The following is a 14,384-nucleotide window of genomic DNA, read 5'->3' as shown; positions in this document are numbered from 1 at the left end:
GTCACTGTCAGAAACCTAGTATGTCCAAAATGAAATATGGAGTTATAAGGTTTCCACCCGACAGCAGCGTTAGGTCTGTCAAAATAATTACATTACTGACTTATTGTACAATAAGGTAATTCAACATTTGATAATTTGACACCTATTTGATTAACAATGTTCCACAAATATAACTTAGAATAATTAGCTAACTTTATATATAATATAGAGGTAGACCTGTCTGTCATAATAAATATGGTTTTATCATACAATAACATAATTTTCAGCATCATCATGTCTATATATGGACTTATCATATGATACATGGACATGACCTCAGTATTACCACACTTCACATTAGCAGACTATCCATGTCACATTGGTTAAGCAAGTAGTGTCCTCCATTCCTCACTGTGTACGTCCTGAGTGGAGACTGTAGAAGAATTAAAGGTAAATAACTCTGTTCACAACCATAATGACATAACCACCATAAAGTGTAGCACCCACTCTACAATCCCACTGTTATATTATCATTATATCAGTGGTATAAAATGATCTTCAAATGACAATAATATTACTTATCGCGATTATTTCTGAGACAATATATCGTCCAACAAAAGTAGTTATTTTGACAGCGTCGTTATCCAATCAGAATAAAATAAAAGTTCTTTGGGGGACATGAGCCTCAGTGCCCAGGGGCCCCTGGCAGTACCAATCCAGCCTTGGCTCTGTGTGTGGTAGATGTTTAAACACTAATACGTTATCAATAAGCACCATGGCCAAAGGAAATACTAATTTCTGATTGGATGTCTCATTGAAACTCTATATCAGGACTCTTCAAACATACAGTAGTTCTAATGAACAGATTCATCATTTTAAATCAATGTTGAAAGTAATCGTAGTGTTAATGTAGTGCTGTACAGTGAAGTGATGGTGAAGATATTTGACCATATTACACACAGTATAGTAGGATAAATAGATATTTAGATTTTAAATGGGCTTGTGGTAAAGTATTCCAGTCAAAACATGTGTTTTGCTTATTGCTATTGTATTCTGTAGCCTAAAAAATACCACAGGCCATATATTATGGTGTTTGGATTATGTTCCAGGTCAGACATCATCCTTCGTGCATTTCCATACTGCAGGTATGTCCACACTTGCACAAACTGAATGTACATTGATTAATAAACCATGTTCATGCTCATGTTTAGAGACTATGCGGATTTCCTTAATTTCTCTGTACTTACATCAGCTGAAACCTTCCATCCTGTATGTCCCTTCACACTGACCCTGTATGTAAGCTGAGTACAGATTTACAGTACAAGATTTGATACAACAATCCATCTTTAAAAGAAAGCAAGTAAGGGCCTGATTTACTAAAGGTCTGCGTGTGTAGAAACGTGTGCAAACTTGACATCACCTGCAAAAACTGTGCAAGCTGATCTACTAACGCAGCGCACTGAGGTTTGAAGATAGTACGTTGCCATAATGAATATGTAATATGAGACGTTTCAACCCCAGTGTTACTGTGGAGAGGAGGAGACGGAGGCACAATGACAGAATACACACAGGACAGAGTTTTTCCACCTGTGTTAATATTTGTGGTTTTACTAACAGCATTGACTTTGTCACTAATACTCTCCCATATGTGGGTTTTTCTGGTAATATTAGTTTTTGTTATAACTCAATATATTAGTTAACCTCTTCCACTAGAACCTGATCACATTTCATTTTGCGCTTGCAGCTTTCTGCTCGTCCAAACTCTCCATAAAGACACAAAACCCTCATTTAAATACTGCTGTCTCCACCCTGTTGCACCTGTTTTCATTTACGCAGTTATTCTTAGTAGATCAACCGCAAAACGCTCGCAAACGGCACGCGCAATCTATTGCACTGTGCATGCAATTTAATACACACTATTTGGGATCTTAGTAAATCAGGCCCAAAGAGTACTTCCCAAAATGTTGAATTAGTCCTTTCAGTGCTTTTAATGTATTTTACAGATTGTATTTCTTACAGATAAGCATCCTGTATGTCCCTTCACACTGACCCTGTATGTAAGCTGAGTACAGGGTCAGTATGTAGGGTGCAGCTCTCAACAGTAATAGTGGTCCAGTAAATGTGGCATTCAGGGACCCATCTGTCAAGGCCAGCCTGGTCTCAGCTGGACCCTCTTGATAGCAAGGGACCACTCAGGCCTTATGGGAGCACACACACACAGAATGAAAAAAAAACATTTATTTGCCAAATGTGCACAAACACACAAAGACTGTGCTCTCTGATATAATGTGGGTGTGCGTGTAATACACTTTCCAAAGTGGAAAGCCTCTCCGTGCAGAGGAAGTTGTGTCCCAGGGCACTGTGGTTAATGTGAGCATCTGAGGGAACCAAGTGACTGCACTCTCTCTCTCTCTCTCTCTCTCTCTCTCTCTCTCTCTCTCTCTCTCTCTCTCTCTCTCTCTCTCTGTGTGTGTGTGTGTGTGTGTGTTTTCAGGATTTCTCCCACTGTCTGTTTAATTGTAGCTGAGCTGTTTGTTTGATAATTAGCTGGAGGAGCTGAGATTTTCAATTTGGTGCATCAAGTCTTCAGTTATTACAATTTACTTTAAAAGCAAACAAATGTGTGCGTGTGTGTGTGTGTGTGTGTGTGTGTGTGTGTACACAACGTGCATGTGTTTTTGTTACCTCCGGCATAGACACTGATCTTGTGAGGACCAGTAGACCTTATGGGGACCAAATCCCAGTACTAATGAGGCAAAATGTCATTTCCGAGGTCCTGGTTAGGGTTGGGGGTGAGGTGTGAACTGAGGTTGTGTTCACAATAAATGAATGTCCTAACAAAATGTGTAGCCAACCTCTAAGCACAACATATGAATCTAGTTTCAACAATACACTTGTATTTGTAGTTTGTCTTATTGGCCCTTGGTGCAAGAACAAAAAAACTTTGAAACAAAATATAGTGGTAGGATTTCACTACTTTTTACATGTTCTTCACTTAAAATCTTATCTATTAAGCATTATCTGAAATGTAAGACAATGTGAGCAACACATACAAAAATCTTGAAAAAGTGACCATGTTTAACACAGATACCTGAAATCATAACAGTGTATAAATAACATAAACTCATCAAAAGCAGGATATATCCGCTTTAAAGATGTTGGTATTTTTAACTTGAACTTGGCAATATGTTCCCTCTGTTTCCAGTTTTTAGTATTCAATTAGCTGTAATCTGCTACCTGAAAGCTAGAGGGCACTAAAACATACACACTGGTCCTTTAACATGCAGATTTGATACAACAATCCATCTCTTGAAAAGAAAGCAAGTAAGAGTACTTCCCAAAATGTTGAATTAGTCCTTTCAGTGCTTTTAATGTATTTTACAGATTTCATTCCTTACAGATAAGCTGGTACATGTATTACATGTGAAACTTAAGTTTATGGATTTAAAAAAAACTGATCACCACAGCAGATAGATCAGTCAATGAAATCAACTTTCACTTTAATTAGAAATCCTGTTAGTTTCACCATTGTTCTTTTCTTCTGTTCTCTCTCCAGTTTCTTTTCGGGTCACTCTCTTTCTCTCCATCTCCCCTCTGAGACTCTTCTGACATTTCTTCATTATCAATAATTAATAAATCCTCTGCCTTGTGTTTGTGTGTCTGATTGAAGGAGTAAAGGATTTTCTACCTCTTTTGTGTAGATCAGGACTTCATTTCTCATGAACACATCATTGTAGAGATGAGTGAATCAGTGTTGGGTTTTTTTTAACAGAGACATTGTGAAGAGAACATTTTGACATTTAAAAGGAATGAGCCATTTAACATATTTGATTTCATAAATAGTTCTATTAATCAGTAGGTTTCCTTTACTAACAACACCTCTACCCGCTGTCTTAATTACATGAACCTTACTTGTTTATTAACCTGTCCATGAACAGAAATGCCAAAACTGTAGCGGACAGTTTTAGGTGGAGTCACGTGTTGGCAAGCAAGTATACATCTGACCAGTGCTTCTACACAGTGTCTTACAGTGTATTAGTGCTGCTGACACAATGATATTACACCTGGAAAAACTGGTATACTTGACTACAAGAATTCAGGAATCTGTGCACTATTACTGCACACAGCCACCATGAAAAACAGTTACACCCCATCTAAAAACTACACATTTTCAATTTTCAACTTTTGTTTGTCTATACATTAAAATGGGATCCTGTGAGATGTTGATAGGTTTATTTTGTTACTTTAGAAAAAGCCAGGCATCTTTACACCAAGCTATGCTAACCACGTCTCGACTCCAGCTCCGTACTTAATGCCTCGCATACGTTATATAGTTTAAATTAGAATTACAAGCAAGTGAGTCAGAAAAGTTGTTATTCTGAGTTTAATTATACAAGAGTCAACAAAGTGTTGGCAATAAATGGTAAAATGGTAAATGAACTGTACTTATATAGCTCTTTTCTAGTCTTTCTGACCATTTAAAGTGCTTTTACACTACATGTCACATTCACCTATTCACACACATTCATACACTGATGACAGGAGCTACCACACAGAGTGCCAACCTGCTCATCAGAGAGAACTAACCATTCATACACATTCATACACTGATGACAAGAGCTACCACACAGGGTGCCAACCTGCTCATCAGAGAGAACTAACCATTCATACACATTCAAACACCATTGGTACAGCTATCGGGAGCAATTTGGGGTTAAGTATCTTTCCCAAGGACACATCAACATTTGGACTGGAGGAGCCGGGAATCCAAACCACCAATCTTCCAATTGGTGGACGACCTGCTCTACCTCCTGAGCCACAACTACAACTCTGGCAGTAACATATCAATAAAGTCCGATATTAATACTAATACAATCAATTCAGTTATGAACACTCTCAAGTCAGAATAACAAGAGTTTATCCTGTTCCTCTCATGTCTCACAGTCTTCAAAGGAAAGAAATTGAGTGTATTTAACAATATCTGTCATGAAATGTGGAGCAGGTGGACCCAAATGCAGAAACTAGGATAAAGCAGGGCAAACTGAACAGAACAGACTGAACAGAAAACCAAGACTTAAATACACAGGGGTTTGATTACACACAGGACACAGCCGATGAGTTCAATGAATTATATAAAATGTGAAGAAGGCAAAAGTCATTTATGGATGTTGTAATTAAATATGGGTCAAACACTCGACAAAAATGTATATCAGCTGCATATAAATGTTCATAAGAAGTTGAAATATTTGCATTTTTGTATATTCTGGGTCACATTAATAGAAGTCGTCTCGTTGTTTAATGCTAAAAGAAAACAGTAAGGGTGTTTTTACTGCTCCCAAATGTCAAAATGGGTTAAAATTTGACCCTGAACAGTATGTGAGGGTTAAGGTGAGCACAGAGAACAACATCCAACTGTAGGAATCATTATGACATTTTGGTGTAAATTGTGTGATAGCAGCAGCTCGGTATGATGCCAGCTGCTGCACGTTTCCTTTATTACTCATGTTGGCAATCTCAATCTCTCCATTTCCCCTCTACTAAAGAATAGAGAACAGAAAAAGGGGAAGAGATTGAGTGATGAGGCAGATAGTGGCAATACCACCGCAACAGACTTACAAGCTGGAGTGAAATAGAATAATACTACTCTATCCTCTCTCCTCTACCTCCCCTCTTTTCTCTCCCAACCTGCTTTCAATCTTTGTTCTACACCTCAACCCTCTTCCTGTATTGATTTTTTTTTTGCCCGTGCTGCTCTTCAATGGAACACGACCCCTATCACCTTGACCTCATCACTCTGCATGTTATTACAGACCCAACAAATCCAATATCACACAAAGCAAATACCATGACACTGTGTGTGTGACCACCAACATCCATCACACCACTGTACTTAAACATTTATTCATGGATGTGTCAACTCTCTCAACCCTCTCTCTGCCTTCCAGCCGTGTGTCTGGTGCTCGGCTGTATCATCTTCCCCAACGGTTGGGACTCTGAGGTGATCCGGGACATGTGCGGCGAGGACACGGGGAAGTACACGCTGGGTAACTGCTCGGTGCGCTGGGCCTACATACTGGCTATCATCGGCATCCTGGACTCGCTCATCCTCTCTTTCCTCGCCTTCGTGCTTGGCAACCGGCAGAGCGACGTCCTGCAGGAGGAGCTGAGGGCCGAGAATAAAGGTGAAGAGAATACATCTCATTTGTTAGGATTTCAGGGAAGGGAAAGGGAAAAACAGTGTATTAAATGATAACCAAAATAATCCTGATACAAAAACAATTGTGATACTATTTTTGGGGGCATCTCTGTTTAAATTTAGGATCATTTATCAGCAGGGGAGCACCTCAGCTAGCAATGCCAAGAGCAGAAATCACTCAACAGCTTCAGCTTATTAGCTCATCTCATTCGTTAATTGGTTTGCATGCATGATTAATTTGTTGATATAAGTCATGACCTGAATTAATGGAAATATTATACACTTTAAATTGATCAGGAGCAGGAATTTTATATGGTAGACATTTAGTGACTTGTTTGTTTGTGCTCATGGTAAATGAAGAAGCTCAAACTCAGATGGCAGTGAATCCCCCAGAGGTAAAGCTATATGGGTCAGTGACGTTTGTGTCCATGTGGTTTAGTCAAATATAAAGGGTTAAAGTGTGAAAATAAACGTATGAATAACTTGTACACATTCTTTTTTTGTGGACCCAGCATTAAATTTCTGCTTTTAATCCATTTTGAGAGAATATATTAGAGGATTATGGCAAAAATGTCTAAGTGGTGTAACCATAAAAACTTTGTACAAAATAATTCAACTTGCTTCAAAACAGTAAATTGTCAATAAAACACCATATCAACTAGTTTGGCATGATCTTACATTATAACTTTTATATTAAATAAAGGTAATGGAATACAATTGTTCTAAATATTACATTTAATTCGGGATATCATCTCAATCAGGAAGTAATTATTTGTTGTTAAGTACACTTAATTCTTTTGTGGTTACACCATTTGACATTTTCAGGAGCATCCAGTCTTACTTTCGGTAAAAAATGGTGCAAATGTCATTTCAAATGATATAAAACCAACAAAAATACTAAATGTACATTTTAACAAACCTGATGCTGCTTTTAAAACTAGTTTTTAACATATTTTTGAATTGCTCATCTTGCCAACCCTTATTTGTCACTGACCCATAAACTCAAAAGAATATATATTGTTCATCTACGGTTTGTATGTTATCAGTGAACATACTACTATAGCATGTCGTAGTAAAAGGGAAAAAGGTGTCTGTAGCTCCATTCTGAGCTGCAGCAGAAACACGCTGGTACCAGAACTCAAACAGTATGGTTGTTATATTTATATTTGGTGGTATTTTTACCTGTAGGCTGCAGCTGTCTTCTATGTACGGCTGCTGTTATGATGAGAGTGTTGCAGCATCATCAGAGGAAGTGAAGACCCTGTCGAGCTGTCTTAAGAGAAGTAAAGAATAAAACTCCCCCAATTCCTCTGAGTGTATGGAGGAAGTTTCCATGGTTACGTGTCAGATACCAGGAGGATAAGACTGTGCTTTCCTCTCTCTGCATATGTCTCTCTCTCTCTCTCTCTCTCTCTCTCTCTCTCTCTCTCTCTCTCTCTCTCTCTCTCTCTCTCTCTCTCTCTCTCTCCCCCCCTTCTCTTTTTTCCCCTTTTTTTTTTTTTTTACTTCTCCCTCTGTCTTCTTCTGCATCACATGAGCAGCAGGTGTCCTACACAAACACTGTACAAATGCCTGCCAATATACTTACATGTACATGTAACATTAAATATAAACACTCATTTTGTCTAAGACTGAAGTTATCAGAGGCTTTATGCACATTACAGTCCTTAATGCTTAATTCAGATTTTTCAGTCAGATCCGATCTTTTTGTGTTGGTGGTTTACATTCATGTTTATAAGTCACATGTAGGTTATCCAAGGTGGACTCCTAACCCATACATGTGATGGAGGTTAACAGACAGCACAGCTGATGAGGATGTGAACATGAAGATGTTGCTCTCCTCCATGTTTATTTCAGTCGGGCAGTGAGGAGCTGATGCTGAATGGTGATGACAGGCGATGGATGTGTGCAGAGAAGTGACACGTTAAAAAAAAAACAACTCATGGATTCTACATATGCAAATAGCCCAGATCTGATATTAAAAAAATGATTTGGTTTGTTCACACTTTGTCAAGATCTGACTCACAAACAAATCTGATTTGGTTCACTTTAGTACATAATTTGAACATAACCAAGTTCACACTTGCTCTGAGGAAATCAAGGAGTCTCTATTTAAAGTCTCTGCACACACACACAGGTGTTTCCAATTAGTCTGATGAGACCTCTGCTCGGGTTAGGTGAAGTCATGCTGAGAAGAAGAAACAATCACGATGTAAGCTGTCCTACCTTCACAGGTAGAAAGAAAGAAAGACTACTGTATAAATGCATTAGATGCTTTGTATTGATCACAATGAATGTTTATTAAATTAAAGAGTACAGTCCTGACCTGCTGTATGTGAAAAGAGCCTTGAGATAACTTTTGTTATGATTTGTCGCTATATATAAAAATTTATTTGATGATTGATTAATTAATATTGCAATTAGTGTAAATACAAGAATAAGATTAATTCTCCTTTTTTTGTGTGTTCCACAGATTTTGCAGTGTCTAGGGTAAGTTACATTCTTATTGTTTTTGTGGTGGTGAGTGATCTGTGTGATAAATAATAATCCATTTAACTGCTGAGACTGACCTCATAAGACCTTAAAAACCTATCCATTAATAAACAGCATAAGTAGGAGAATGATATACAGTACATGCTGGTATGTTAGAATAAAACATGTTAACATGTATCAGAACACATTAACACTGTAACCACACATACACAGCTCTGTATAATGCATGTGTTACGTGCAAAACACATTAGAGGAGCACTCAGAGCAGCACTTACTTCCACACTGTGTAACACCCCTAGCTAAGAAGCAGAGGACTTCATATGAAGCCTGAGAGGAACAGTGCCTTAAGTTTCTACCTACTTTAAAAAAAAAATAACTAAATGGAAAGGTGAGAAATTTAAATATATAATATATATATATGTATATATACAAAAGAAAAAATGTTCACACCTTGCCGAGGGTAAAAAATAATAACACATTTGTTTTAACCCTTAATAATCAAAATATTTGAACTTGATTTTTTCTGTCACCAAATGATATACTATCATTATTATCAACTGATCTACAACCCAAAACATTAGTGCAGGTTTAGTGGTGATGTATGCGATGATGCACTAGTGTCCACTGTGGTGGCTCAAGTTTAACTATGCCATCAAAATCCTTTCATACATAAGAAAACAGCTTTTGAATAGCTGTCTACTGCAGTGACCACTATGTGTGAAAGGGTTAAAATTGCCCATTGTGAGCTGAGTATGGCTCCAGCTGCTCCGTCACCCTCTACGATGAGCTGTTAAGAAAATGAATGAATTATCTTTTATTAAGGTTGATGTAATGGGACCTGGCTTTATTTCTTCTCCCTCTTGTTTCTCTCTTGCAGTTTAAAACACATCACTTAAGTATATTGTATCATTTTTAAAAACTAGGAGACAAAAGCTCTACATGATGTGTGCAGACGGAGGAGACAAAGTTGTTCATGAATATAACATAAATGCCACTTTCAGCAGGAACCAGCCATGAACATGAGCTGATTTTTTACTCTGTAACCATTTTTAATGAGAGCACAAAAACACACACTCAAAGTAATGCATGACTCATAATGATTTAATACAGGATGTAATATGAATTCATGTGGCTCACTAGTTAGAAATGGTCACGTCACTATCAGTTTATTTACCCATACACAGAATCAGTCTCGGTGATAGCAGCACCTGTTTTCATAGAAGCTGTTTTAATCACAGTGGCAGTGAGACACAAACATCTACATGTGTATAGCAGTTAATACAAATTATAAATCTCTACTAATGTTAATCAGTCACAATCAAACTCCTTACACAACATTATTATCCAGTTTTTCTCTCTCTTTATTACAACGTGAACTGTTGAAGCATCCACTCAGCTGATTCAGCATTGTACTCCTATGACATCATCACAATCACGATGGACAGTTTATTTTCTTATTTATCTTTTAAGGCCAAGCAGCTTTATTTATACATAGCGCATTTCATACACAGGGGCAACTCAGTGTGCTTTACATAAAAACTCAATATCAGGGGATGATTAAACAGTAAAAATAGGAAACATTCAAAAATAATTATATGAAAAGAAAACAAAGTACAGAGAAAAGTAAAGAGGGATAGAAAACAAAAAAACTGGACTTAAATATAGTATAAAATATGAGAGTGCAGCATAAAATAATGATTAGCTTTAAAATGATTAAAAGAACATACAATGCAAATGAAAGATTTAAGTATCAAAAGCAATGCATCGGCATCTGAGATATCATCTTCTTATTCCATTCTTCTTCTTTATCAAAACCTAATGCCTACATTACCCACAATGCAACATAACCATGAACAGTTCAGTCAAAGATTCAGGTGTGTTAGTCTCCAGCAGAGATGAGCAGCTACAGAGGTCTGCTAACCTCTCTTCTTTCTAACTCCACACCCTCACTTTTATTTTGTTTTTAAACTTGTAGTCTTGGAGTTTTCATACTCTCCCTCTGAAACACAAAAGGCTTCATACTACTTTTTTTTTCTTCACATATGCAATATTACTCCCCAACATCTGGAAACACACTTATGTGTAAAAATCTTTGGACTTTCCCTTTAATGTCTGTTCATTCTCCACTAATGTGTTAACTGTCACCTGCTGGATCATTGTGATCTCAGTTCTCTTCCATGCTACACTCCACTTCTTTTTTTAAACCATGAAAACACATATAAAAATAAAATCTCTCATGTCCTCATTCATGCATTAAATGATCATGAGTCATGCATTAGTTACGCATTAATGAATCATGTGTTTTATAGCCTGAAGTGTCACCTGTTATGTTGATAGAAAACACGCTGATTTCTTTTGACTTTGTAGTATTTTTGCATTTCAAATGTACAAAGAAAACATCATAAAAAGCTCTACTTACAATTACAGAATCTATTCACATATATGTTTTATGTAAATAAGTATAACAACATAACAGTTAGAAATGACTTGAGGCCCTCCACTCAAATGAGTGTGGACCTTTTCTTGAGATTTCCACCTTTCATATGCCAATTTTGTGTGTGTGATTTACTTGAATTTGACTCTTTTCATTTGAGCTCCACTCAGGCAGTGCAGCAGAAATGTTGTCGTATGGGTCAATGACATGATGCAAACCAGTGTCCAATTGGTGTAACCAGTGTTTTTTCATAAAAAAATCTGATTATATACAGGAAAATAAATGTGAACTGGAATGTGGAATAAATATAATACACTTTTACAATGCAACACTATTTTTTGTAACAAATTTTACATTATTTGTCAAAATGTATTTTAGGATATGAAATGAAGGAATACTTAAAAAAATGTTCATTTCATTTGATGTTTTAAAATGAAGTAATTATTGTATAAGTCCACTTAAATACACTGTAGGTGATAAAATATGTAATATTTATCATTCTTTTGTGGTTACACCATTTGACATTTTCAGGAGCATTCAGTCTTACTTTTGATAAAACAAATGGTGCAAATGTCATTTCAAATGATTTAAAACCAACAAAAATACTAAATGTACATTTAAAAAAATCTATTTTTAAACTTTTTTTTAAAAATCGCTCATCTTGCCAACACTTATTTGTCACTGACCCACAATGACACAATAACAATTCTATTTTATATTTTACTACAATCTCAGTCCCATCACATGTAACTGAAGTAACAAGAGTAAACCTGCACGTAGCTGCCAAATGTCATAGAGAACATCACAGTAATCCATTGAGTCTTTAAAAGGGAGAGCAGTTCCCCTCGGCTGACTCTACCTGGTGTCAGGTCAGATATCTTGCACTCGTCCTCGTTAGACAGATGACGTTTTTGGCACATTAGAGGCTTTGGTAAAGTGATATATTCTCTTCAGGGGAGTCAGAGGGGGTAGAAGAAGAGAGGGAAGCAGTGGGGAAATAAAAGGTGGGACCATGTTGCAGGAAACATCCCAAGGCACAATGCTTTCCCAAAGGAGCGCAGCCTACTGCGGGAGGAGCCGAGACGTCAAGTTGAGGAAGGCCTTTCACTGAGGAGTGTGTCTGCTGCGTGCACCATGCCCTCCAGCTTCTCTCTCTCTCTGTGTGTGTGTGTGTGTGTGTGTGTGTGTGTGTGTGTGTGTGTGTGTGTGTGTGTGTGTGTGCGTGTGTGTGTGTGTGTGTGTGTGTGTGTGTGTGTGTGTGTGTGTGTGTGTGTGTGTGTGTGTCGCAGCTAATTACAAGCCAAGCTGATCTGCAAAAAAAATCTAAAAAAAATCCCATAAACACAAATGTGGTGGAGCAGCTGGGTGTTTTGGTGCATGAAAGATAAATTGTTAAAAGCACCAGCACGAGGAAAAGCATCTCTTCCCCTTAGTGTACTCTAAAAGGAGGGAAGGATGTTTCTCTAAATGTGCCTTAACTACTCTTACTGTGTATGTGTTGCTACTTAAATATTATATTAATTCATTTTATATTACATAAAATGAATTAATATAATCTAGTCTGGTATTTTTAGAACAGTTTAGCATCATATTGTGCTTGTACTGTTGTGAAGTAGATGGGAAGTTAGAAGGTGAAGGTTTGTGATTATTGGAGGAGGAAACCCTGAAAACACTGGATTGAATAGTGTGTGTGTGTGTGTGTGTGTGTGTGTGTGTGTGTGTGTGTGAGTGTGTGTGTGTGTGTGTGTGTGTGTGTGTGTGTGTGTGTGTGTGTGTGTGTGTGTGTGTGTGTGTGTGTGTGTGTGTGTGTGTGTGTGGCTCAGTATAAACAAGCTGAATTCAGGCCGAATAACTTCCCGAAACCAAGATAATAGAGAGGATCACAGGTCACGTTTATTTAACCCAGAACGAAGCAGATTGAATCTTCCTCCAGTGTTCCAGACTCATTTCACCTATTTATAACTTTCATAAATCATAAATATTTTCATGTTGTGTTCTCATGAATTCAAAAAAACCTAAATGAAAATGAATAATCTCTCATTTCATCCATTTTATACGAAGACAGAATGTTGCTACAGCTAGCTTTCAGGCTACAGCCAGCAGTACTCTTTCACACTGTCTGCACAGAGATGGAAAATAAGCTTTTGCACACCGTCTTTTTCTCCTTTGTTTCTCATCTGTACTCAAACATAATAAAACTGTGGTGTTAATGTTGTTGAAGGCCTAATTTATTGTCCACACAGAAAACATATCAGGAATCAATAAAAAAAGCAGACAGATGAGCAGAATGGATAATGACGTTGGCATCAATAAAATCTGCTGAGTTGCTTTAAATAGCACAGTTAAACATTTTTTAAAAGCTTTTAAAAAAAGAAAAATGATGATGAATTTATTTTGAAATTGCTTCCTCTCTTTAGCTCCATCTTGGCTCGTCTCTACGAATGGACGGAGTAAGACCAATCAGTTTCTCCCTTTAGTTTATATATGACCTGTAGATCCAGCTGTGCAGCATGTGGCCCCTGCATGCACACACTGACCCTCCTCTGTCTTATACAGGACAATGTACTGTGGACCCCCTTATCTCTCCTCATGTTGTGCTTGTGTTGAACTTCCTGTCTTGTAATAGAAAATGAAACGTTTGTGTGTGAATGAAATATTGGTCAGCTAAAATGTATTTTGAATAAACAGACAAGAATACAAATGAGGAATGAACTCTTATATCTTGACTCAGTATCCTGAATGAGGGAAATGGTGCAACATTTACTCTGACTGTGTGTTTTACAGTTAATAATTGACCCCATAAAAGCAAGTGAGGATCTTAGTGAATCTTTAGATCTTTAGGTTCTTACAACTCAAAATGTAAAACCTAAACTGTAAAAGTATCTATTGGATGTGAACATTTGGACTATAGCTTGTGTTTCTCCTCCATATCTCTACAGCATAGCAGAGTGCATGTTCTCTGCTGCTGGATGTGTTTGCTGTACATCTCTTACATCTGCCTCATGGATAAACATGGAAAGTATTAAGCTGAGTGTTGAAGGTAGTGCTGGAAACCTTCTTATTAAAGGGTTGCTCCACCCAAATCTGGGTACTAAACCCCTCAGTCCATTTCAGCTTTGATTTCCTCTATGTCTTTCCTCAAAATTGGCACACTGGTTTCAGAGATGATGTGACATCCTATAAGCAGAAAGGAATGTTAATAATTGATGATTTTCAAAGTCCCTCAGTGAATCTGTTAGTGATATGTGCAGCGTTCACTGTCTGATGGGTCATCCTAAACAG

At 37.4% G+C, this 14,384-nt stretch overlaps 1 protein-coding gene across 1 annotated transcript in view; it reads left to right on the top strand.

Annotated features, from left to right (window-relative positions):
- The window catches only part of lhfpl4a (LHFPL tetraspan subfamily member 4a), a 38,859-nt gene extending 24,731 nt beyond the window's left edge, over positions 1-14,128 (top strand). Inside the window, exons 2-6 of the mRNA XM_062416513.1 lie at positions 5,925-6,161; positions 8,649-8,665; positions 11,637-11,642; positions 13,520-13,552; positions 14,042-14,128. Coding sequence (XP_062272497.1) covers positions 5,925-6,161; positions 8,649-8,665; positions 11,637-11,642; positions 13,520-13,552; positions 14,042-14,128 — 380 coding nt within the window. The remainder of the gene's footprint in view (positions 1-5,924; positions 6,162-8,648; positions 8,666-11,636; positions 11,643-13,519; positions 13,553-14,041) is intronic.
- Positions 14,129-14,384: the final 256 nt, after the last annotated feature.

Source organism: Scomber scombrus, chromosome 3 (assembly GCF_963691925.1).
Source record: "Scomber scombrus chromosome 3, fScoSco1.1, whole genome shotgun sequence".
In the NCBI taxonomy this organism is placed as follows: Eukaryota; Metazoa; Chordata; class Actinopteri; order Scombriformes; family Scombridae; genus Scomber; species Scomber scombrus.
Note: the sequence above shows the minus strand (reverse complement) of the source record. Positions and strands in the feature narration are given on the sequence as shown.